This window comes from Symphalangus syndactylus, chromosome 20 (genome assembly GCF_028878055.3).
Source record: "Symphalangus syndactylus isolate Jambi chromosome 20, NHGRI_mSymSyn1-v2.1_pri, whole genome shotgun sequence".
In the NCBI taxonomy this organism is placed as follows: Eukaryota; Metazoa; Chordata; class Mammalia; order Primates; family Hylobatidae; genus Symphalangus; species Symphalangus syndactylus.
In genome coordinates this window covers 49,650,727-49,676,207 of record NC_072442.2, presented here as the reverse complement: position 1 = coordinate 49,676,207, position 25,481 = coordinate 49,650,727, and the positions used below count along the sequence as shown (strand labels likewise).

At 48.1% G+C, this 25,481-nt stretch overlaps 1 protein-coding gene across 2 annotated transcripts in view; it reads left to right on the top strand.

The window, feature by feature from the left end:
* The window catches only part of ERN1 (endoplasmic reticulum to nucleus signaling 1), a 91,880-nt gene extending 72,092 nt beyond the window's left edge, over positions 1–19,788 (top strand). For both annotated transcript variants that reach the window (XM_055255860.2, XM_063629346.1), the window contains 11 exons: positions 886–1,077; positions 2,911–3,190; positions 4,037–4,127; positions 4,428–4,617; positions 5,492–5,591; positions 5,887–6,086; positions 9,664–9,811; positions 10,879–11,006; positions 13,439–13,562; positions 13,995–14,062; positions 14,723–19,788. In XM_055255860.2, coding sequence (XP_055111835.2) covers positions 886–1,077; positions 2,911–3,190; positions 4,037–4,127; positions 4,428–4,617; positions 5,492–5,591; positions 5,887–6,086; positions 9,664–9,811; positions 10,879–11,006; positions 13,439–13,562; positions 13,995–14,062; positions 14,723–14,935 — 1,734 coding nt within the window. In that variant the 3' untranslated portion in view covers positions 14,936–19,788. The remainder of the gene's footprint in view (positions 1–885; positions 1,078–2,910; positions 3,191–4,036; positions 4,128–4,427; positions 4,618–5,491; positions 5,592–5,886; positions 6,087–9,663; positions 9,812–10,878; positions 11,007–13,438; positions 13,563–13,994; positions 14,063–14,722) is intronic.
* Positions 19,789–25,481: the final 5,693 nt, after the last annotated feature.

Genomic DNA, 25,481 nt, shown 5'->3' with positions numbered 1-25,481 from the left:
GCACTGTGGGAGTGGCATGAACAAGAGGGGTGCACCTGGAAGGGGAGAGAAGAACATTCTAGGCAGCCATCTGGGGGGAGGGGTGAAATGGTGTGAGCATGCGGGAAGTTTAGCATGTGGGAAATTCAGCATGTGCCAGGGAGGCTGTGTTCGTTTTGTTGGGCAAATGATAAGGGCATACCTAGAATACTAGACATTTGAAAAGGAATCAATGCATTTCTCTAAATGCATGTTCCATGAAGTCTTAGAGATCTGGGGAACTCTAGGGAAGCTCCATTTATATCCGATTTAATTTTGGGCTTCTAAATTTTCTTTAACGAACGCTTCTGATGCTTCTTAAAAACTTTGAAGAAATAGTGGACTACTGGAATAAATTATATTTTTGGGATTGCACTGACAGTTTACAGGCAACACAAGAAAACTGCTTTATTACTTTCTAGCCATGTGCCTCTGTATACGTGCAGATTTCCTTTTAACGTGAAATGGTGTTATTAAATCAAATACCAATTTTTCACCAGACTTTGTTACAGATGACTTCAATGTTTTCCTGGATACTGAACCTACCATCAAAGGAGGAAGTGTTTGCCTTTTTGAGGATTTTTGAAAAAAATACGTAGGGTCTGAAGACACCTGCCAAAAGTATTGCTCAAAAACTAATTTTGAATAATGATAACCTCACTGCAAAGATGCATGGCCTCTCAAAGCAATTGCTTTGAAAGAGGCAACAATTATCTGGCTACATGATCTTTGGTGAGCTTAAAACAAATACAACACCCTGCAGTACAGTCATATCCTTGTAAACAGTGATTGCTTCTCTTGATTGCTGGCCTCATCTGTATCTGGCTAGAAATTTTGCAGTGATGTCGCAACTCTCTCCCACGCAAGGTTATCAACCTGGTTGACCAGACTTCAGAAAACGCACCTACCACCGTGTCTCGGGATGTGGAGGAGAAGCCCGCCCACGCCCCTGCCCGGCCCGAGGCCCCCGTGGACTCCATGCTCAAGGACATGGCTACCATCATCCTGAGCACCTTCCTGCTGATTGGCTGGGTGGCCTTCATCATCACCTATCCCCTGGTAAAGCTCCACACTTCCCCTTTGCCATCCACCTATTTCTGGGGCTTCTCTGCCTGTCGCTTCATGTCAGTGAGATCCAGACAAAAACAGCCAGCACATTTCTTTCCCCATTTAAAAGTCAGTGTTTGTTGGCCGGGCGGGCTCGGTGGCTCACGCCTGTAATCCCAGCACTTTGGGAGGCCGAGGCAGGTGGATCACGAGGTCAGGAGGTCGAGACCATCCTGGCTAACACGGCAAAACCCTGTCTCTACTAAAAATACGAAAAATTAGCCCGGCGTGGTGGTAGGCACCTGTAGTCCCAGCTACTCGGGAGGCTGAGGCAGGAGAATGGCGTGAACCCGTGAGGCGGAGCTTATAGTGAGCCGAGGTCGCTCCACTGCACTCCAGCCAGGGCGACAGAGCAAGACTCCATCTCAAAAAAAAAAAAGTCAGTGTTTGTTTATCTTCAAAAACATAATTAAAGAGACACTAGCCTCCCAGAAAAGGACAATTTTGTTCCTAAATCTTAGTGTTTTTCAACTAAGAGCTGATTTATAAGCCTTGCTCAAAGATGATTTTGAATAGTTATCTGTATTTTTAAAGAATAAGGATAATAGATGAAGACCTTTGCTCCCTTAAAAACTGCCATTAGAACTTCTGCTGGGGAGAAGAACCAAAAAAAGAAAAAAGAAGCTGCCTATGAGATGAGCTTGTGTGAAAAAGGCAGTGTAGCCATCCCTTTACTTCCTAGTTGGAAATGAGCAAGTTCTGTAGCAGAGCAGGTCGTGGGTGGGGTGAAATATGTGAGGCGGGTGGTCCTTCAGCAGGTTGCTCAGAGCATCGAGATGCTGTTACCTGAGAGCTCAGGAAGCTAATGACCCGCCCAGGAATGGGAATGACAGACTCTTTACGGCACTCCCCACTGGCACGTCTGCACCTGATGGTTTCACTTTTCACCTCACTCAGTCCTGTGAGGTCATTATTATTGATCCCTTGTCCACAAAAGAAGCAAGTAGACCCTGAGAAGCTAAGTAACTTTCCCCACGGGTACCCAGCTAGTAGACGGCATTTCCAGGACTCCACCCCGTGGTGGAGGGAAGAAGAGACGACTCCCTGGTGGGTTGGTGGCTCACAGAAGTCCCTTCAGTCCACCTCCTGCACATGGGTAGGGATGATCACAGATTGCTGCTACTTCAGATAATGACAGAATGAATCCTTCAGAGTATTTGAGAGGCATGTGGCCTCGGGGAAGGCAGTGGGATGAAAGGGGGAAGCAGGACCTCAGCCAGGCTCACCATGTGTCAGCCCCACTGCCATCTCCTGGCTGTGGGTGTGCAGATGTACTCTGCATACCTAGAATACTAGAGCTTCCTCACCTGCCCTCTGGACTACTGAGCGTCTGTGCGCTAGCCTCTAGCCAACACACAGACGTGGTGGGTGGCGAACCTGGGGCTTGCTCTCACCCACCACTGGCTCAGCCAATGCTACCTGTGCTTCCTGTTTGGTTTCACCTTTGCAACAACTCTCAGACTTCCATGAAAATCACAGAATTTTAGAACTGAATGAAACTGGCACAGCCCTCAACCTAGGGCACAGTCCCTCCCCTGGTGGCCATCCAGCCCCTCCTAGGGTTGGGGAGTGGGCTCTACGAGCAAGGATCTAACTAGTCGGCGGAAAGACCTCCAGTCATCAAAGCAGTTCTGCCTCCAGGTGCCTTCTCACTGGTCTCTTTGTGCCCTGTGGGGTCACATAAAGTACACATGCTCCCTCCGCCACTGGGACCTGTCCCTTCCCAGCTACTTGTTTCCCTGTGGGAACAGCTGCCCTTGTCTGGATGTGGGTTTCTCTTCCCAGAGCATGCATCAGCAGCAGCAGCTCCAGCACCAGCAGTTCCAGAAGGAACTGGAGAAGATCCAGCTCCTGCAGCAGCAGCAGCAGCAGCAGCAGCTGCCCTTTCACCCACCTGGAGACACGGCTCAGGACGGCGAGCTCCTGGACACGTCCGGCCCATACTCAGAGAGCTCGGGCACCAGCAGCCCCAGCACGTCCCCCAGGGCCTCCAACCACTCGCTCTGCTCCGGCAGCTCTGCCTCCAAGGCTGGCAGCAGCCCCTCCCTGGAACAAGACGATGGAGGTAAAGCCAGTTGCCATCTTGGTGCTATTTTATGTTTTATTTGAGCACCTCCTGAGAAGTCCAACGAGTCTCCGTAAGATTGTAAAGTGCCATTCTCAGGGGTTCACTGTGTTCTCCTCTAACTTCCACTCTGGGGGTCTCTGTGGGAAGGCTTCTGCCCCATCCCTTGGCATCTCCCCCTCAGAGGGCCTTCTGGGGACCACCCTGGCCATCCTCCTGTCTTTCTCCACAAGGGCTGGGTGTTGTGGCTGACTAGGGGATGAGCTGCCCATTGGGCTGAAGAGAGTTCCCAGGGCCAGCGGGTGGCCAAGTGTGAAAGTGTCACGGTTGATCTGCTTTCTTCTGTGGAATTTGGCTCAAGCCAGTTGTCAGAGCCCCAATTCTGAGGGAATTGACACAGAGCTGGTGCAGGGAACTCAGAGTCCCCTGTCCCAGGCAGTCTCCTCGTTTTACGTGTCCACTGCCACCACCTGAATGTTTCAGTGCAGATCTTTACAGTGGCCTTTGTGGTGGTTGTTAACTATTAAACCATTCTAACTATATCACAATGAATATGTATAAGTGTATGAAACGCTATGGAGAATCCCTGCCTTCCAGAAGGTTTTAAGATATGCAGTCGCACAATAACGTAAAGGCAGAAACAGAATGCAGGGGCGGGGGAAGAAGCAGCCCTGGGTGTACATGGGGAGCGGGCCCGGCAGGCTCTTGCTGAGCAGCAGTCTGGGGTGCAGTGCCTCTTAAATCCCATCTTTTCATCTGAGGTCAGGAAGCTTGTCACTGTTAACCTCAAGGTTCTTTAGGTGATACCTGTTTGAAACAATGTCTCTTTTTCCTATTTTGTCCCAGATGAGGAAACCAGCATGGTGATAGTTGGGAAAATTTCCTTCTGTCCCAAGGATGTCCTGGGCCACGGAGCTGAGGGCACAATTGTGTACCGGTGAGTGGATTAGCCAGCCCCCCTGCCCTCACCACCTGGTGTCTTAAGTGCCTGTCAGGTTGCGAGCCTGGTGCCAGGCTCAGAGCACAGCAGGGTCAAAGCAGTGACCTAGGCGCGTAGAGTCCCGCCTCCAGGGAGCTTGCACACTGAGACAAGCGATGATTCCGGGGCCACCAGGCAGTCAGTTGGGGCCCTCTAGGCTGGGAGGCAGTAGGTGAATGCTATGGACCTAGGTTCTCACCTCGTTTACACAGCCTGACTTGTGCTTACCAGACACAACTCCCGCTCCTCATCCCGCAGGGGCATGTTTGACAACCGCGACGTGGCCGTGAAGAGGATCCTTCCCGAGTGTTTTAGCTTCGCAGACCGTGAGGTCCAGCTGTTGCGAGAATCGGATGAGCACCCGAATGTGATCCGCTACTTCTGCACGGAGAAGGACCGGCAATTCCAGTACATTGCCATCGAGCTGTGTGCAGCCACCCTGCAAGAGGTGGATTTATTTTTTTTATTTTGTTAACTTTATTAAAGTCATAGCACTTTGGGAGATCAAGGTGAGCAGATCACATGAGCTCAGGAGTTTGAGACCAGCCTGGACAACATGGTGAAACCCCATCTCTACAAAGAAACCAAAAATTAGCCAGGCCTAGCGATGTGCTCCTGTAGCCCCAGCTACTTGGGAGGCTGAGGTGGGAAGATTGCTTGAGCCTGGGAGATCGAGGCTGCAGTAAGCAGTGATTGTGCCACTGCACTCCAGCCTGGACAACAGAGTGAGACCCCATCAAATTAAAAAAAAAAAAAGTTACAGTGAATTTTACTCATTTTAAATGTACAGCTTGATGAATTTTGACAAATGTCTATACCCATTTAACCACATACACAGTCAAAATGTGGAGCATTTTTATCCCTCTAGTTGTAACAGGGTGGTCCCCCCAGCATGCCTGGGCAGTCTGCTTGCAGTTGGCATGTCTCTCCCTCTTTGCCTCCAGGAAACCTGGACAGTTGTTCTTCCCATCTTCAGTCATAGCTGGTGTGGGCTTGGAGGATGCCAGTTGGTAACTCCAGGCTTTAAGATCATCCAGCAAACTCCTTTTGCTCATTTTCCAGGCTCACCTTGAAACCATATCAGTATCATTTGGATTCCTTTGTAGGTTTACTTATATGAGGCAGTGAACTTGAGTTTCTTGCCTTCTTATTTTTCTCATTGTAAATTAGTAGATTTGGAGGTTTGCTCCTTGTGGGAAATACGGATTTAGACAGAATGTTGTCAGTAAAACTTCCCATTTCTTTCTTAAAATGAGAAAATGAGCCGAGGGGCCAAGTCCTGAGGACTGTGTGCCATGACCTTGCTGTCATGTCTTTTGCAGTATGTGGAGCAGAAGGACTTTGCGCATCTCGGCCTGGAGCCCATCACCTTGCTGCAGCAGACCACCTCGGGCCTGGCCCACCTCCACTCCCTCAACATCGGTGAGAGGCTGCGCTTTACCAGGCCAGCGGCCCGGGTGGGGGTAATGAGTGGCCCAGGTGGGGCTAACCAGTAGCTCGGGTGGGCCTTGCTTCTGTTCAGGCCCTTGGCTACATCACCAGTAGCAAAGATGAGTGGTGTAAGAATTTGAGGAGGAATCCGTCATAGTTGAAAATCAGAACCTTTGAAGGTGGCAGCAGGCATATTGGGAGTCTGACGAGGACACACTCCCCATTGGAGGAGGAGACCTGGGGTTGCTCCTGGTAAGCATTGGACTAATCTGAAGTTCTCTGTTAGTTCACCGAGACCTAAAGCCGCACAACATTCTCATATCCATGCCCAATGCACACGGCAAGATCAAGGCCATGATCTCCGACTTTGGCCTCTGCAAGAAGCTGGCAGTGGGCAGACACAGTTTCAGCCGCCGATCTGGGGTGCCTGGCACAGAAGGCTGGATCGCTCCCGAGATGCTGAGCGAAGACTGTAAGGAGAACCCCGTGAGTAATAGGCTGTGGCCCTTTGAAAACTACAGAACCAGCCCATTGCATCTTCAGGAGTAGAACCTTGAAATTCGAGGTTTGGGGGCTGGTGCCCGTGTAGCTGGAGAATGGCATTCCTTTCACCAAGAGCTTCTGTGTGAACTTTCCATGTCATCTCATGTTCAGCTGATTAAAGGGGCAAATGTGGGCAATTATCTATTTTTTTCCCCTATTCTTCCAATCACTTGTTTTTTTTTTTTTTGTTTGTTTGGTTTTTTTTTTTTTTTTTTTTTGAGACAGAGTCTTACTGTCACCCAGGCTGGAGTGTAGTGGCATGATCTCAGCTTACTGCAACCTCCACCTCCCGGGTTCAAGCGATTCTCCTGCTTCAGCCTCCTGAGCAGCTGGGATTACAGGTACCTGCTGCCACACCCAGCTAAATCAATCACTTTTTAACCCCTTTTTAATTTTGGTAAACTGGGAAGTCAGGACTTGCTTAGCATGAGCAAACTTCCAGTTTTCATTATTTTTAAAATTTTGTTTTTGTTTTCTCAACTTATTTTGATAATTTTTAGACAAAGAGAAAATTGAAAGAAAAAAATTTTTTAGAGGTGGGATCTCGCTATTTTGCCCAGGCTGGTCTTGAACTCCTGGGCTCAGGCTTAGCCTCCCAAAGTGCTGGGATTATAGACATGAGCCACAGCATCTGGCTGAAAGAATGTTAACATGAATACCTGTGTATCTCCACCTAGATTCAACATTTGTTAATACTTTTGCCACATTTGCTTTATCTTTACCTATTACTGAACCATTTGAATATAAGTAGCAGGCATCCTGACCCTTCACCCCTGAAGACCTCAGCACGTGTCTCCTCAGGAATACATTGTGTTTCCAACCACGATACCATTATCCCACCTCAACAATTAATACTGTTTCCATCCATCATCTCATATTCAATCCATATTCACATTTCCCCAATTAGTCCCCAAATGTCTTTTATAGAGTTGGTATTTTGCTACCTACTGGGTTTTGATACCTACTAGGTTTTGTATACCAGGATGGAATCAGGTGTCTTGTGTTACATTTGATTCTGTCTCTTGGAATTTACAAATCTTTCCACCTATATTTTGTTCCATGTTGAAGTTCCATTTTGAAGAGTCCAGGCAGTGGGTTATAGGATGCCCCATTCTGATTGGTTTGCTTGTTTCCTCATGACAGCGTTGAACATTTCTCTGTATTCCTCGTATTTCCTGGAAACCAGAAGTTAGGTGTAGAGGCTTGATTAGGTTCAAGTTAAATGTTTTTGGCAGGAATAGATCACAGGTCTCTACATCAGAAAGCATGTGATGGCAGATTGTATCTGTAAGATTATTATCACCTCCTCTTAGTGATGCTACAGCTGATCTCTCTACCATAAGGGTTCATTTCCTCCTCTGTTGTTAGTATTTGGGGTGATACTTCAGCTCAACATGAATATCCTGTTTACTGACAGTCACTCACCCAGTGGTTTAGCATCTGTTGATCACCCTTGCCTGAAGTACTCAGTTGAGTAGAAATTCTTCTACATTATTAGCTGACATTTTTCTGTAAAGCAGAGCTTTCTTTTCACTTTCTTCTCTCTCTCTTTTTTTTTTTTTCTTAATCACTATGGGCTCAAGGATTTTGAAACTAATGTTATAATCCATTTTAGTCCTTTTTTGTTATTTACTTCTTTTGATACACAAATTGTTCCAAATTTGGCTAACCTGGAACCCCTTCAAGCTGGATTCTGCATCCATTTGCTAGGAGTGCACTCACATTTAAGCACCTTATTCTAGCACAAGTCGCCGAGGCTCACCTTGGACACTCCCCAATGGAGACCTGGATGGGTCAGCCATCTTGAGTGGATTAGATATGGTCCCCTCTTATCCAGCTCACTGGGGACCAGCAGCTGGTCAGATCATCAAAGAAGTCAGTTACAGCGAAGGATCGTAAAAACGCACACACGCCATAACACTTAATTTTAACTTAAAGCAAGTAATATTAGCCCTTACGTCATAGAAATCTTGTGCTGTAGGCTAAGGTCTTTTCAGATTTCGGTCTGACTGACTGGAGTCCTCATTCTCCCCCTTGCATTAAGCACACTTCTGTACCACTTCCGTGACTTCTGCGTGGAGGCTTGGATACTCCAAACGCTTCCTAAGCGATTTGAGAGCAGAAGCCTGGTTGTTAACGCTTCATGACCCAGTCCCTTACAGTTGAATCCATGACACCAAATGCTGCAACAGCTCTTGTAACCATTCCCTTTCCTTTGTTGAGTCTTTCTAAAGATTCAGCTTACCTCAGACTTCGTGGCACTCATGTTTAACAGCTTATGGAATATCCAAATTACAAGGACAAGTGACAATAATAAGTTTGGGAAAGAACATAATTGGGGCCAGGCAGATAGGAAAGATGCCTCTTCACCTTAGTGTTGACTGTACTGGGGACAGCAGGCTGCAGAGAGTGTGGGGGGCGTGGAAGACCCGGAGAGCTCTGGGAGTCAAGGGCGAGCTCCAGCTGCGGTGGCCATGTTCCTCCTGTCCTGATTCCAGCACCTTCCTAAGGGAAAACCTGGTGAGGTGGAATAAAGCATGGTAGGTTTGGGGATTGGAAGACCTGAGTCTCATCCTGGTTTGTCACATCCAGCAGTGATCCTCAGCTTGTCATGCAACCTTTCTGTCCATGTTCTTATCTGGGGATGAAAGCATTTGCTCTGCTTGCCTCACAAGGTTGTTGTGAGGCTGAATGAGAGTGCTGTGTTGTTCAAGGTGTGTCTTCTCTAGCATGGGAGGCGATGAGCCCCTGCTTCCTCTCACTAGACCCTCACTTCACCTGCTGGAGAATCTCAGAGGTAGGACCTACTGACAGGGACCCCAGCTGTGCTCAGGAACCACCCTGGTGTTACACCCCAGGTAGCATGAGCTAAAAAACACAAACGTACATTTCCCTCAAAGGAAGCTCGTCTATAGACACAGAATGGTTTCATGGCATAAGTGAGAGGCTTTCTCAGATTAACATCAAAAATGACCTCCTTGGTAACTTGTCAGATAGTTTCTTTCTGGGGCTGTTTTTGAATCATAAGCTGTTTTATTCACTTATTAGCAATTTTGAGACCTACTGTGTGCAGGCACCATTCTGGGCCCTGCGGGTACAGCAGGAAAGCAATGGCACAGAGACCCTGCCTGTGAGCACTTTCATGTTGGGGGTAAGGAGTATATAACAGCCAGGAGGGCTTTTGATGGGCCAAGCACTGTCGCAAGCAACCATTTTTGCATATTAATGCATCTCTCTTGACAACAACCCCATGAGGAGCATGCTGTCAGCGTCCTCATCTCACATGAGAGGGAACCAGGGGCTTCAGGTGGCTCCAAGCCCAGGTTCTCCACTGTGACCTCTGACACCTGTGCAGTGCTGCAGGTTAGCCCTCGCTGCTCTGTGCAGCCACGTATGTCAGCTGATTCTCCCAGGACACCTTCTAGGTGGCAGAAGCAGCAGCAATGCTCCTCCCTCCCTGGCTGTGAGTGAGGATGAAAACTCTGCTCCCAGACCTCTCACGCCTCATGTCTCTTTTCAGACCTACACGGTGGACATATTTTCTGCAGGCTGCGTCTTTTACTACGTGATCTCTGAGGGCAGCCACCCTTTTGGCAAGTCCCTGCAGCGGCAGGCCAACATCCTCCTGGGGGCCTGCAGCCTCGACTGCTTGCACCCAGAGAAGCACGGTGAGTGGTCCAGGGGTTGGGGTTGGGAGCGGCTCCTCAGCTGCCTCAGGTGGCCCCACAGAGCTGGGCTGGTGCCGCCTCTGCACTCACAGAGGCCCTGGTGCCCCAGCTGCTCACCCCACAGGCCTTAGGAACCTACAGACTTGTGCCAAATCTGGTAGAGGGTTGGTAGGGTTATCCCTGGGGTGCCACCTTCTAAAGCTGAGACGCTCCAAGGTTCCTCCAGGTCACCAACTGCTTGTGTGACCTAGGCAAAGCCCCCTTTGGAGACCTTCTTTTTCTACCTGGTGACATGGGGGCTAAATAATCTGAGGTCCCTTCCTGTACTGGCATTTGGGAAGACAAATTGTCTTCTCTCTTGGGAGGGCCAGTGGTCAGCAGGTGCAGTCCGTGCTGGGCTGGGGACAGACAAGCTTTATCCTCACCCTCCTGGTCTCCTGGTATGGGTGCAACAAGTCTTTCTTCCAGACTTCAGGTTTTCCTGGGTGGTGATTGGCCCATGACACTCCAGTGCTGCCTTTTGAAAAAATTACAACTGAATTATTGTTTTGTTTATGCTTAATTTTCCTTATTATAGAAAACACAGATTAGCATAAAGGCCCATATATTCCCATTATACAGGGATGAATGATGGCTGTTGATAGCTTTGCATGTATGTTATTCCAGTCATTTATCTAGACGTGTATGGATATTTTATAAAAATATGGTTAAATCCTGCATACTGTTTTGCAGCATGCACGTTTTTCAACATCACCTTGAATCTCTCTCCACGTCAATCCATATTTAGCCACAGCCGCACTTTAACAGCTCATGGTCCAGCGTAGGGAGGCACCATAGTGTATCCACTTGGGCCTCTGATACTGGATATTTACAGTCACTCCCTTCACAGACCATGCAGTGAGGACTCACCTCATTGGCTGAGGTTTTGTGTCTTCCTAATTATTTTATTGGAATAAATTCCTGTAAATAGAATCATAAATGAGAGGGTATGCAGCTTTTTAAAGTTTTTGGTATTTCGCTGTGGCTTTGGACTGAAATCATGAGTTGCTTATTTTCCTCCTTTATAGAAGACGTTATTGCACGTGAATTGATAGAGAAGATGATTGCAATGGATCCTCAGAAACGCCCCTCAGCGAAGCACGTGCTCAAACACCCATTCTTCTGGAGCCTAGAGAAGCAGCTCCAGTTCTTCCAGGTAGAGACGTCTGTTCTCTTTATCTAGAGTCTTCATTTAATGCTTTTCAGATTTTGAAAATACAGAAAAGGACAAAGAATAAAACAAATTGCCCATTACCCTAAAACTGAAAGATAATCATTACTGATGTTTTAATGTTTTCTTCAAATATGAAAGTATAATTGGGCTCTAACCGTATATACAGTTTCAGAACCTGCTTTTTTTTTTTAACTGTACATGATATTCTAAGTATCTTTCATGTTAAAGTTCTAAAATTCCAATGACCATAGTATTCTATCATATGGATGTGCCATAATGGTTAAGCCTTATATTATGGAATTTCCAAATATATAATACATAAATGTTTAAACGCTATAACGAGCACTCCTTTATTCATCCCTCAGGTTCAATAAATATTAACCTTCACCCTGTCCCCACCCCAGGTTATTTCAAAGCAAATCTCAGGCATCATACATTCAAGTGTCATAAGTTTATTTATATATTTATTTATTTTTTGAGACAGCATTTCACTCCGTTACCCAGGCTGGAGTACAGTGGTGCAATCTTGGCTCACTGCAACCTCTGCCTCCTGGGTTCAAGTGATTCTCCTGCCTCAGCTTCCTGAGTGGCTGGGATTACAGATATGCACCACCATGCCTAGCTAACTTTTTTTGTATTTTTAGTAGAGATGGGGTTTCACCATGTTGGCCAGGCTGGTCTTGAACTCCGGACTTCAGGTGATCCGCCTGCTTCAGCCTCCCAGAGTGCTGGGATTACAGGCATGAGCCACCAGGCCCAGCCCAAGTGTCATAAATTTCAGTGCTTTCTTATATTGTATTTGTTTCTATCATCTTTTACACAGTCTTTGCCCAGATCTCATTTTGCTTAAAATAGGTTCTGCAAAGTTAGAACTCCTTTGGTGATTTGACTGTTCTAAAGCTTTGTGACAATGTCAGGTGACTTTTGAAGAGGTAATGTGTTTTTCAAAGTCTTCCACGTATGAATTGAGCATAACTCACCTGAATGCCTCCTGCCCAGCACGTGGCTCCGAAGAGCAGGCTTGTGGGGCAGTGCTTTTCCCCTTGGGTCCGGGCAGAGTGCAGCTTGGTGGGCACCATACTGAGAAGTGACCATCATGCTCTCCTGGGGTCTGACTGGGGCCTTGGCCAGAGGGAAGCCCCCAGAATGTAAGCTCCTCGAGGACAGGAGCGCTTGACTGCTGCATTCACTACTGTGTCCCTGCCTCCTAGGGAGGACGCTGCCTGGCCCAGGGTGGGGGCTTAGTAACCATTCAGATGGATCGGGCTGGGGAGAGTTCAATGCTGTCTTCCATGTTGTAGCATAAGGATTGGTCACTGTGTCCATGGACATAATGTGAAAATTCTCAAGTCCATATATCTTCCAGGGACTTGTGAAAACTAACCAGGTCATTTTGATTGCAAAATATAGAACAGGAATAAAACCCACACAAAGGGACCTTCACCCACCAAGGGACAGGATTTAAATGCTTAGTATCTCCAGGTTATATGTCTCTCGAACACACCTGGCTTCCACCCAGGTCATTTAGCCGTAACAGCTTTGCAGCTCTGACACGTGTGTTCCCAGTGTACCCAAGTCGACAGTCTAACCTCTCCACAGCTTTTCTCTGACAATTGTAAATTAGGAGTTCAGCCAGTCTGGCTTCATCTTCATCATAGAAGAGGCTGCTCTGAGAAAAGGGTCTCCTAAGGCTACTTAACATTGATGTAGACAGGGCTCACCCCTCCCTGTGTCCTCAGCTGTTGACCTGTCTTACTGGTGGGACTTCAAGAGGCCCGTACTTGGGTGCTTCCTGACCCTCTCCTTATTACCGAAGTCAAATGCAGAGCAAGGTTTGAATCCCAACAGGAGCCCCTGGAGCCCATACTCTTGCCACCAAGGTTCCTCTTTGAGAAGAAGGCCCAGCTTCACCGGTCTTTTCCACTGTTGGAGGGAAGAGTGGCGACCCTCCACCAGTTATGGGCTTGAGCATACCCTGTTTCAGTGAGTAGACAAAACACGGGATACACATCAAATCTGAGCTTTCCTTTTCTTTTTGGCTTTGGTTCATTGGATATAGATTGCACTTGAGGCTCCGTACACATGGCATGTGTGTGCACATGTGAAATTCAGGGTATGCGTTCGTGGTCTATATGCAAGTGTACTCTGTGACGCCTCTCTGACATGGAGAAGCTCTGTGTGGGCCTGTCCTTCGTGAGGAACAGAGCAGCTCACAGGGAAAGTCACGGATGAGGGAGGCGGGGGGGGCAGGGTGCCTGCTGCCCAGCTCTGGGGCAGGCTGCAGTCTGGACCTAGGGGCCGTCATCCCTTCATGGCTCATGTGCCAGTGACCATCTGTTACTCAGAGTCCCAATCGCACAGCTCTCAGCGTCTCCAGCACCGACCATCATCTGCTGCCCTTGTTTCTCTCACAGGACGTGAGCGACAGAATAGAAAAGGAATCCCTGGATGGCCCGATCGTGAAGCAGTTAGAGAGAGGCGGGAGAGCTGTGGTGAAGATGGACTGGCGGGAGAACATCACCGTCCCCCTCCAGACAGGTGATCATGCTGCAGCATGTGAGAGGGCACATTGCAAAAGCCACTGCTGCCTTTCCAAAAAGTAAACGTGGAAATGGCGGCTCCAGGCTGTTCAGGGCCCAGATCCCACCTGTCGGGTTTGAGACTTTCTTGGGTGTGTCCTCTGTGGTTTGGTTACACTGATGTGTGTTTCATTTTTGTTCCCTAGAGTGACAGGTGAGTGATGGTGTCGTGCTCTAGGTGGTCATTTCCGATCTGGGTGCGATCACCAGGTGGGGTTCAGGGGGACACCACCCTTGGGTTGGATGGGAGAATCTGCTCCCATGACTGGGTGTGGAGTGACCTCACCTTTCAGTCCAACTCCCTAATCCCCAGGACCCCATGAATTGTTTTCATTCAAAATTTATTAGTTTTAAATTTGATTACCCATTGCTTCCCTCAATGTTTTTCTAGACCTGCGTAAATTCAGGACCTATAAAGGTGGTTCTGTCAGAGATCTCCTCCGAGCCATGAGAAATAAGGTAAGCGGTTTGGAAATACTGGGGAGGAGACCCAGTGGCCGTGACATGGACACCTTCCTCATTTCATCCATTCTTTATAAATCTTTTATCCGTACTGGCATTCTCATCTCTCAGGAGCTAGGCGGCTTCAGCTGGACTTGACAAACTGCAGGCTGTTGCTTCTCTTACGCTGATATTCCCTTCAGGGACGTAGGTGCAGGTGAAGCTCTGGGAAGCAGTGCTCTGCGGCCCGTGTCCCTCATGGTCTCTGGTTGCTGACTTTTGTGGGGCCCTCTCCCTGTCTGATGCAGCCACTGTATATAAACATGTATAAACATGCCTCGAATGTGGGGACCCCGCTGGGACAGACACTCCAATCTCAGGCGACTTCTCCTGAGGTGGCCAGGAGTGTCTCCAGGTCCTGACTGTCACAGAAGGCCTGAGCACCCCCTGGACCGGCTGGGCCTTGCTCACTTCGAGGCCTCCTCCTGAGTGAGGGAAGCAGGCGAGATGACGGGGCTGCATTCTTGGATACATAAGCCTTTTTCCTTTTTCTTTACCAAAAACCAACCAACACTCACATTCTGTCTCTTCCTTGCATGATGAAAGGGTGTTTTGCCAACATTTCCCGAGCTTTCTAAACCCTTTCTAACCTCCTGAGCTTTCTAACTCTCTTTGCAGAAGCACCACTACCGGGAGCTGCCTGCGGAGGTGCAGGAGACGCTGGGGTCCCTCCCCGACGATTTCGTGTGCTACTTCACGTCTCGCTTCCCCCACCTCCTCGCACACACCTACCAGGCCATGGAGCTGTGCAGCTACGAGAGACTCTTCCAGCCCTACTACTTCCACGAGCCCCCAGAGCCGCAGCCCCCAGTGACTCCAGACGCCCTCTGAGTGAGGGCGGCCCCTCTATTCTGGTGGCCCCAGCTGTGACTGAGGGCCTGGTCACCACAATTAGAGCTTGATGCCTCCCGGCTTTGCAGGGAGACCAGGCTTCCCAAACCAAGTGCCTTGAGCTGCCTGCTCTGCAGCCCACAGAGGACAGTGCTGACCCCAGGAAGTGGGAGAAGTGGCCCCTCGTGACCTACAGGGAACTGGGAAGATGTTGGCCCCAAAAGCCTTACAGTCATGATGTCTGCAAAGGAGGGCCTCAGAGACAGCGCGAGTAGCACCCCCAGCCATCTACTGGATAAACTTGCTTCAGACTTTTTAAATTCCTGCTTAATGTCAGTCTACGGGCCTTTCAGGAAGGGAGAGGAGGGAATCCTACATTTTGCTTGTGTGCTGGGACAGCTAGGCTGAGACGCACCAAGTGCAGCCTTCACTGGAGACCAGACTTGAGAGGTGGGGGATGCTGAGGAGGGGGAGGACGGAGTTCAGAGGGTGTCATCCTGCAGTATGAGATGCCTCATTGATCGCAGATGTGCCCAGAGTAGCCCAGGTCACTGTTAACTAGTGTTTCTGCAGAGGCAGCAGGAGCCATGAGCATGAGGCGTGGCATTAGGGACCGGTCAGCTATGCATGCTGGTAGGTGGGGTCGTGTCTGCAGGTCTCAGAAATGAAGAGGCTGCTCTGTTTTGGAGGCAGCTGTGGCCCAGTGCCAGGGGGCAGAACAGTGGCCTTTGGTGGGTGTGTCCTGGGCCATCTGGGGGTGGTGCTCAGGAGCGCCTGGGGCAAGAGGTAAAGAGTTCCCTGGCCTTCAGGGAGAGCAGCTAAGACCCAGACAGGGGCTAGCCTTCAGGACCAGAGGGAGGCCGCCGAATGGGACCCTCCTGGTCACCAGGAGAAAGCCCTGGGCCAGCGAGTAGGCAGTCAACCTCCTTCGTCCCCAAGGCCGGTGGAACAAGAGGCTCGTGGTGAGTCAGGGCCAGGGTGGGCGGCCAAGGCCAGGGTCACCGTGTGCTTCATGGGCCAGCTTTTTTGTCTTGCTTGGCAAATTTTAATAACTGTATTTTGATTATACTGTAGAATGCTGTGTCAGCATAAGTGAGCTAAACTTGAAGCTTACTTGTGAAGAGTAAATGCAAGATAGAATACATTTTCTATTTTTTGTGGTACCAAAAATCACCATCTCCTCAAGAAAGAGTGTTCATATATAGAACATTCTCTAATGCTGAAGAGTAAAACATTATAGCAACACTATGTAAATGTATTGAACAGTATCAAAGAAATAGTCTCTAAATTGTTTGTACCATATTTTTTTTTCTAAACTTAACATAATTTTTAGCTTTAGTTTCAGTCAAAACTTTGTCTTTTCTCTCCCGAGAGCCTTAGAGGTTAAAATGCAGTCAGCCTACCGTGTTAGGAGCTGTTGTCTGTGTACTTTCTCCAGCCAGTTGGGGGATCATTGCAGCTCAGGCCTGGTGAACTCAGAGATTCCATTCAATATTAAGAATGGGATTGTTGAATTTTACTCACAGAGAAATCACTGTTTCTTCATGTTGTAAGATGTTTTCTGTTTGTGTATTTGTATCATGGTTTCTCATCAAAAGCTCTTATTCTGCCTTTGTAGAATTCAGTTCCCTTCCTTTCATCATATCTAAAGTGGCTTTTTTCCCTACTATTAACGTGATCCTACATCCTTAAATGTCATCGATTACCTCACTTAGGCCTTGGAAGCTTGGCCCTTGGTCGGTGTCCTTGGCGTCTTCTAAGCAAGGCTGTGCGTTGGTCAGAAACGTGTCCAGACTGCGTTTCCTGCTGCTCCCATGCCGCGTGCCAGGTGGCCTGAGACAGAGCTCCCCATACGGCTGCAAGGCACTTTACCTGTTTTGGCAGTAACCCAAGAGGATCAGAAGGTGGAGAAGGTGCCATGAGTGATTTAACAGGACTGCCACAGGGAGTGCCCCCACCTCGTTCTCAGCACAGGTTTTCTCTTTGAGAGTACCCAGGTGATTTCTAGTGGCCCAATTTTGTGTCATCTCCCTGTTTTAGCCCCACTTGCCTAGAGACAACTGTTTCCGATGCCTTTTCTGCTTATCATACTAGTTTGTAACCACCCAGATTTCTCAAAATCATTTATTCAGTGTATTTTATCTGAGCACTTACTGTATTGAGCTAGGCAGGATATAGGGTGCTGGAGATACGGCGATGAACAAGACAGGCAAAACTTCTGCTTTCCTAAAACTTGTGATGAGAGAGAACAATAAAAAAGTGTTGCTGCCACAAAGAAACCAAAGTGTGTGGCGAAGGGCGCGTGTTTGTGGTTTGCGTCTCTTCTGTCCCAGAATCACAGGGATCTGGTCCAGTCACCTCTGGTCTTTCCTCTTAGTCGCCTTTAGGAGCCCAGGTTCCCGTCCATCCTCTGGGGGATTTGTTTGAAGAGATCTCCCGTGGGGACTTGTCATGAAAACACCTTGGGCATCATCTGGTGTATCTAGTCTCGAGAATTCTGGTTTCCCACTGTGCTCAGCAAGTGGAAAGTTCTTTTCAAGCCAGAACAGCTCTGCACCATCACATATCGTGTTGCAGCTTAGCTGTTTGGTCTGTAGTTCAGGTTATGGGACTTCTCCAATCCTGGAAGGCTGTTGAACTTTTTAGAAGTACTGTACGCTATCTTCATCTTTAAGATGGAACTTGGTCACATCTGTTAGGAATCCAAAAGGAACTATGACTTATTTAAATCTTGTCTTACTAAACTTCTCTTGGGCACGTGTGCCAGAATTTCTCTTGTTGCTTCTTGAGTCTTTTTAATTTCAGTGTTTTCGTTTGTTTTTTTGAGACAGAGTCTCGCTCTGTCACCGAGGCTGGAGTGCAGTGGCACAATCACAGCTCACTGCAACCTCCGCCTCCCGGGTTCAAGCAACTCTCCTGCCTTCTCCTGCCTCAGCCTCCCGAGTAGCTGGGAGTACAGGTGCGTGCCACCATGCTCGGCTAATTTTTTGTATTTTTTTTTTAGTAGAGATGGGGTTTCCTCATGTTAGCCAGGATGGTCTCGATCTCCTAACCTCGTGATCCGCCTGCCTCGGCCTCCCAAAGTGCTGGGATTACAGGCCTGAGCCACCGCACCCAGCCTAATTTCAGTTTTTGAAGTGCTCCACAAGTCATTAGGCACCAAAGCATTTTCACCTGGGGAACATTGGTATTCCCTGATTAGCTGTGAAGCAATCTAGCGGCTAAAGTGTGAAATCCTGGGTGCGCAGGTGTTCTCACTCCCGCCGTGTTCTCAGTGCAGTGGTGGTCAGAGGCCCTTCCAAGGAGACATCACTCTGATCAGTTACAGCTAGATGTTCGGGAAGATCTGCAGGTGAGTAGATCCAGCAGAATTTCTTCCCACCAACTCGAGAAGAAAGGGCCTTATCAGAGTTGACCCTGAGCCTTAGGTAAGGTTTTGTGTGCATGCGATTCAGTTACCTTCGGCAATTCTTTCTCGCTGCAGTGAGAGAGATTAACTGGTTGCTGATCAAACCGTTCATGCAGATGGGGGGACCTTTGGATTGTACAGCTTTCTCCTCTTGGCTGCTTTCTTTTCAGGAAGTTGGACTTTGGCCAGGTTTGGCTTTCCCGGAGCCGTTCCTTTCTCTGTCCTTTCCTTAGATCCTCATGGTGTGCCCATTGGATCCTCGGCCTTGTGATCCTCTGGGAACTGGGGGGCCAGTTCCACTTTTGCAGCCTTCTGTGCTGGAAGAGAGGCCCAGTGCCCTGGAAGGAGCCTCTTTAAGTTCCCTGTGTCGCTTTCCCTCTCTGCTCTTTTAGTGTCTGAGATTTTCTTTCTTTGAATTTCCCAGCGTTTCTTTTCCTTGTCCCTTCCCTCACCATCCTGGAGTCATTTTGGTTGACTGTGTCCTGGCTTTGGCTTCTCCTGGCTGGAAGTCATCAGGCATCCTCGCCAGGTGAGCCGAAATTCCACCCTCTCAGGTTGGACATCATCTTTTAAATCCAGTGGTCTACTCCCCTCCTCTACTTTGTTTTCGTTATGAAACAGTGATTTCCCATGAGTAACCCTAGTTCTGATTTTTTGTACCGGCGCTTAAATCCTTTCTGTAGACGTTGGAAAACCACAAAGAACATGACTGCAGTGAGCCTCCCACTGGAGCAGCCTTAACCAACACTTTGGCCAAAGCCCCCCACCTCCCCTGTGTACTGTGTGTGTGTGTGTGGTGGATACAGTATTCCTTTTCAGTGTCCCTAAAGCTGTGACGGGGAGTCCCCACTTACCTAGAAAGCATTACCAGCCACCTACTCTGCATTCTCAGATGCAAACCTTGTGTAGTGTTCTTTTTGCAATGACCTATTTATTTAACCTATTTATATTTATTTAATTTTTACTCTGAAATGTATCCAGTTACAATTGTACTTGCTTAAAGCACATCAGATTTGTTTTGGACAACACCCCTGACCATTTTAAAACTGGAAAAGTGATACTGTATCCTTCCATGGGATGGATGCTTTACAGTAGTCTTATTATTAAAGGGTGATTAATTTGGTCGGGGTAAAATGTTAACTTTTAGGTGATTTTTAAGAATTCTGTGCCATTGTGTCTTCTATGTGGATGGTTAATTGTTTAATTAGTATGTGTTAATTGTGTGATACAGTCTTCTTTGTGGAACCTAAAATCCTCTTTTTAGCTTTATATTTTATAAACTGCCAGATTGTACAACTTTTATGTGTATTTTTAAAGCTCGAAGACATGAGGGTCATTATCTAAGTTAAACAGCATATTTTTGTACCTCCTGTACAGTTTTATAATTCTGCTGATTGATGGCAGCATCTTATGTCAAACCAACCACAATAAAGGTAGTTTTAGATTTTGGAGTCAGTCTCATTTTCTTAAAGATTTAAATACTATTCTCAGACAGGCTGTGCTCACTGTCCTCCTGGGTGTCCGGGGCTGGACTATGAGGCCCTTGCAGCTGGCTCGGCCAGTGGGGGATGGGTGTCCTCATGTCCACAGCAGGGTCCAGGGACTGGAACACCCTCCATGGTGGCTGTGTGTCAGAAAAGCTTCTTTGAAACCTTGCAGGAAGTTCCCAAAAGTACTGATTCGGGCTGAATTCCAGGAAGGTGTCCAGCTGGGACAGTCATGCCACATGGTGAGAACTGGGCTTCAAAGCAGAGTTTGGGGCATGTGTACAGTAGGTAGGATACTGGACCAGGAAACCCAGGAGGGGAGAAATGCCATTGAGGCCAACAAGGGCTGGGAGTGCCCCAAAGAGTGGGTCAGCAGTGTGTGGAATGAGCTCAGCTGACGTCTGCTTGGACTGCAATCCTCCCAACACACCTGCTCCTTGCCCTACACCCTCTCTATGGAGAAGTCAGGTGAGGCTCCACTTGCTCTTGCAGTGCCAGGCCCGGGGCAGCTTACAAGGGAGGACCCCAAGGACCCACCTGCCTGGGGACAGCTTAGCGGGGGCTGCATCCAGGCTGGCTCCTGCCCTCCCGCAAGCTCCACCTACCACCATCCCATCCTGCTCCCCTCACGCCTCGCAGGGCACCAGGAGTGACCCTGAGGCTTCTGGACACACACCTCCTCTGAGATGCAGTCTTGGACACAGCCAACTCCAAGGGCGAATGAAGGGCAGTGAGGTGTCGTCGTGTCACCGGTAGAGGGTTGTGACTGCAAGTTGCCCAGTTTCTTGGTGTTTTGAGCAAATAATTGGACAAAACGCCCAGAAAAGCACAGAAAGAATGAAGCAACAAAAGAACGAAAGGGATTTATTGAAAACAAAAGTACGCTCCACAGTGTGGGAGCAGACCTGAGCAGTGGCTCAAGGGCCCGGATACAGAATCCTCTTGGGTCCAAATACCCCCTTAGAAGTTTCCCATTGGCCACTTCATGCTCGCCTCAGGTAAATGAAGTGGTAGCCTGCAATCAGTTGGTTGCAGACAGCAGCCAACCAGAGGCTTAAGTGAAGTTACAAAGGTCACACCCCTGTGCAAAACATCTGATTGGTTGCCAAAAGCAACCAATCAGAGGCTAGGATGAAGTTACAAAGTTATACTTCTATGCAAATGAAGACTCAGTCTGCAATCAGTCTGATTTGTTGTGGACAGAGAAGATCAACGGGAGTAGCCTCTGGTCCTTTTGTTACTTAGGCGTGGAAAGTTAGGGTTTTCCTTTCGATTTAGTTCTAGGAAGTTGGTGTGAAACAGCCTTAGGTTCCCTGCCTCCAGACCCTATTCTCCTGCCTCAGTTGGCTGCATTGTCTCACTTCATGTGGCAGCAGAGACAGCTTTTAGATTCTCACCAGGGCTGGGATTGAGTCTTGAAATGGTTCAGGCCTGGGAGGAGGGCAGGCATGACCTGGATATACTTCTGGGACCTGGGGACAATTGTCAAAGATGGGGCACAGAGGCAGGGTCTGCAGCTTTGCATGCCAAGTCCATACTGGACTGCAAAGATGTTCTTTTCCAGATGTTTGATCCATTTCATAAAATATAGCCGGATCAGTGTGCACACATCTGTATTCCATCGGTGAGTGTCCTTATTCATACTACCTCAGTATCTGTTCCAGTAGTCACTTCCATGTGTCATTCCCAGATCCTCGTGACAGTTACCTCCCCTGTCTGCCTTTCTGTGGTGGGCCAGGCACCCATGCTGGAGCGTCCTGTGCCTTGGGGAAGTCCCCTGATGACCTTATTCCTCTCTCCACAGACCAGTGTTTCCTTCGCTATTGAAAACATTTAACATCTTTCACTTTAGCAAGAGACTGACCAGACCCTGTGCCAAGGCCAAAAATCAGATCATGAGCCCACCTATCTCCAGGCCAGTTGCTGTGGGCCGAAGGTCAGGGCTGGTTAGAACATGGCAGCCCTGGAAAACCTACCCTTGAAGGCTGAGGGAGCTGAGAGGCTGAAAAAAGAGATTGACAAATCGTTTTCTCAGAAACATTTAATAAGGACATAGAGATAGAAGCCATGTCTCAGGCAGCCATAAGATGAGAGGGTGGATCCCTGCACTGCTACCCTCCAGACTCAAGGCTTATATACCACTGAGGATTTGCCTAAGGACCAGGATTTAGGGTAAGTGTGCATTGGCAATAACATCAACCTTTTTTGACCTAAGGGTAAGTACATGAAAGTAGAAATCTTAGAACCTTTCCCGGAACTAGGGTTAATCGAGGTCAACATGTCAGATCAGCATCCAAGCTGGAGTAGATTTAGCCCCCACAGTGGGGGTTGAGGGGTAGGACTGGCCAGACAGTAACTGAGTAGACTTGGCCTCTGAGCGAGTTTTGGCCAGTCAGTCCCGGAAGTGGCGACTGTTGTGTTCTTCCCTTTCCTCTCATCCCTGTGCCTCTTGAAACTGCCCTTTCTCTTCCCAGCCCAGCTCCCGTACTGGTTGAAGTCACAGAGGTGCTCCTGGAGTTTGCTTCCAGGTGACACAGAGCTGGAAAGAGTAATCACCACCAGGACTATGGCCCAGTGAAGTTTCTAGAGGATAAGCAGAAGCTGGAATGCTGACCCAAGACGCAGAGGATGACAGGGAAGCCTGCTTCCGTGTTAAAGAGAAAGTGATTGGGTGAGGGCGGGCCAGGGGAGCCTGTCACTGACCAACAGTGACCAGAGAGGCCTGGCGCTCCAGTCCCATGTCCATACTGGGCCTGATGTCCCCTAACGATGGGGCTGGGGACCGAGACAGGGCCATGAGAAGTGATGTGACAGTGGAGGAGAAGACGGTGACAGGGTCAGGGGTTGGAGGGATGTATGTTGATGGAAGAAAAGGCTATGGAACTGGAAAAGGCCAGGAAGTGGACACTTTCCAAGACCCTGGGCTTAAGCAACCCTCCTGCTTCAGCCTCCCGAGCAGCTGGGACTGTAGATGAGTGCCACCATGCCCGGCTAATTTTAAATTTTTTTTTGCGGAGACAGGGGTCTCACTTATGTTGCCCAGGCTGGTCTCAAACTCCTGAGCACAAGCGATCCTCCCACCTTGGACTCCCAAAGTGCTGGAATTAGAGGTGTAAGCCACCATGCCTGGCCGACATTTTCTTTTCTTTTTTTTTGAGACGGCGTCTCGCTCTGTCTCCCAGGCTGGAGTGAGTGCAATGGCGTGATCTCGGCTCACTGCAACCTCCACCTCCCGGGTTCAAGCGATTCTCCTGCCTCAGCCTCCTGAGTAGCTGGGACCACAGGCACCCGCTACCATGCCCAGCTAATTTTTATACTTTTAATAGAGAGGGGATTTCACCATGTTGGCCAGGATGGTCTCGATCTCTTGACCTTGTGATCCGCCCGCCTCGGCCTCCCAAAGTGCTGGGATTACAGGCGTGAGCCACCACGCCTGGGTCAAATACAGTATAAAAGAATTTAAAGATTATCACCTACAAACCCACAACAAAGGAATTACTGGCAGATACATAGTAACAAAAAGGAATTCAGGAGAAGGTAGTGGGATACTAAGACCCATGATGGTAAATATAGAAGTTTGTTTGTTTATTTTAGAGACGATCTCACTATGTCATCCAGGCTGGAGTACAGTGGCCCAATCATAGCTCACTGCAGCCTCAAACTCCTGGGCTCAAGTGATCCTCCTGCCTCAGCCTCCCAAGTAGTTGGGATTACAGATGTATGCAACCCACCTGGCTAATTTTTTTTTTTTATTGTTTGTAGAGATACGGTCTAAAACTCCTGGGCTTGAGTGATCCTCCCACCTTGTCTCCTGAAGCTCTGAGATTAGATGCGTGAGCCACTGTGCCTAGTAAAATTATTTAAAATTAAATATTTCCATTAATTTCTCTTTGAAACTTCCCCCTCCCAAATTTGAGTCTAAAATTCCCAAATACATAGGGAGAGGGGTGCCAAGGTTTGGCAGATGTCTGCAAAGGCTCTTGACCTGCTTGGTGGGAGGTTATAGATAATGGTCAACTCTAGACCTGGTAAAACAATGAGCTTTAAGTAGGCGGGTTAAGTGGGGGGTGACTGCAGGACAGACAGAACCTTTCAAATTACTGGGGCCAGGTGAGGAATGGAACAACAAAATTCAACCCACTGACTATGTGAAAGAGGTAAAAACCTGGTAAACAAGAAAAGTACAAACGTAGGATAGAGGAAAATTTCAAATGACAGAAGTCAATGGCATAAACTCACTTACTGAAGTGCAGCAATTCTCAGGCTGGACTCTTTTTAAATTTAAACTTCTAAAATTGTTTGAATGAGTAATTTATGCTTGGGATTCAAAAGTCCAAAACGGGGCCGGGTATGGTGGCTCATGCCTGTAATCCCAGCACTTTGGGAGGCCAAGGCCGGCAGATCATGAGGTCAGGAGATTGAGACCATCCTGGCCAACACGGTGAAAACCCGTCTCTACTAAAAATATACAAAAAATTAGCCAGGTGTGGTGGTGGGCGCCTGCAGTCCCAGCTACTCGGGAGGCTGAGGCAGGAGAATGGCGTGAACCCAGGAGGCGGAGCTTGCAGTGAGCCGAGATCGCGCCACTTCACTCCAGCCTGGGCAACAAAGCCAAACCCTGTCTCCAAAAAGAAAAGAAAAATTAAGATATAATTTACACATAGTAAAATGCATAGATTTTAAATGTGCAACTTGGTGATTTTTACATACATTACAAGAACCAGTTTAACCACCTCCCAGATCTGAACATGGAGCATTTCCACCTCCCTGGAAGGTCCTCTTTTGCCCCTTTCAGTCCAAACACCCTCTCCATTCCCCAGGGGGTTACCACCCCTCTGGCTTCCATCACCATAGATTAGATCCATCTCCTCTTACTATTCATAGAAATGGAAGCATGCAATATGTTCTCTTTGTGTCTGACTTCTTTGACTCAATATTGTTTGAGATCATCCATGTTGTTGGGTATATTAGTTATTTGTTCTTTGTTGTGTAGCATTTCATTGTATGAATACACCACAGTTTACCTGTTGGTGGACATTTGAATGAATCAGTTTTAGCTATTATGAATAAGGTAATTATGAACATTCTTGCATATACTTTTTTTTTTTTTGAGACAGAGTCTTGCTCTGTCACCCGGGCTGGAATGCAGTGGCTCGATCTCAGCTCACTGCAACCTCTACCTCCTGGGTTCAAGCGATTCTCCTGCCTCAGCCTCCTAAGTAGCTTGGATTACAGGCGCATGCCACCACACCTGGCTAATTTTTTGTATTAGTAGAGACAGGATTTCACCATGTTGGTCAGGCTGGTCTCAAACCCCTGACCTTGTGACCTTCCTGCCTTGGCCTTCCAAAGTGCTGGGATTACAGCGTAAGCCACCACGCCTGGCCGTATGTATCTTTTTATTGTATACCTTAGCAATATTCTTGAAGATCCTTCCATATCAGCACATAGGTGCTAAAATTTTTTCATTGTCTAGTATCCCTTTGTATGAATATATAATAATTTACTCATCCATCCTTTAGTGATAGAGGTTTAGGTTGTTTTCAGTCTTTAGATATTACAAACGATGGGTCAATAGGCTGGGTCCAGTGGCTCATGCCTGTAATCCTAGTACTTTGGGAGGCTGAGGCAGGTGAATCGCTTGAGCCTA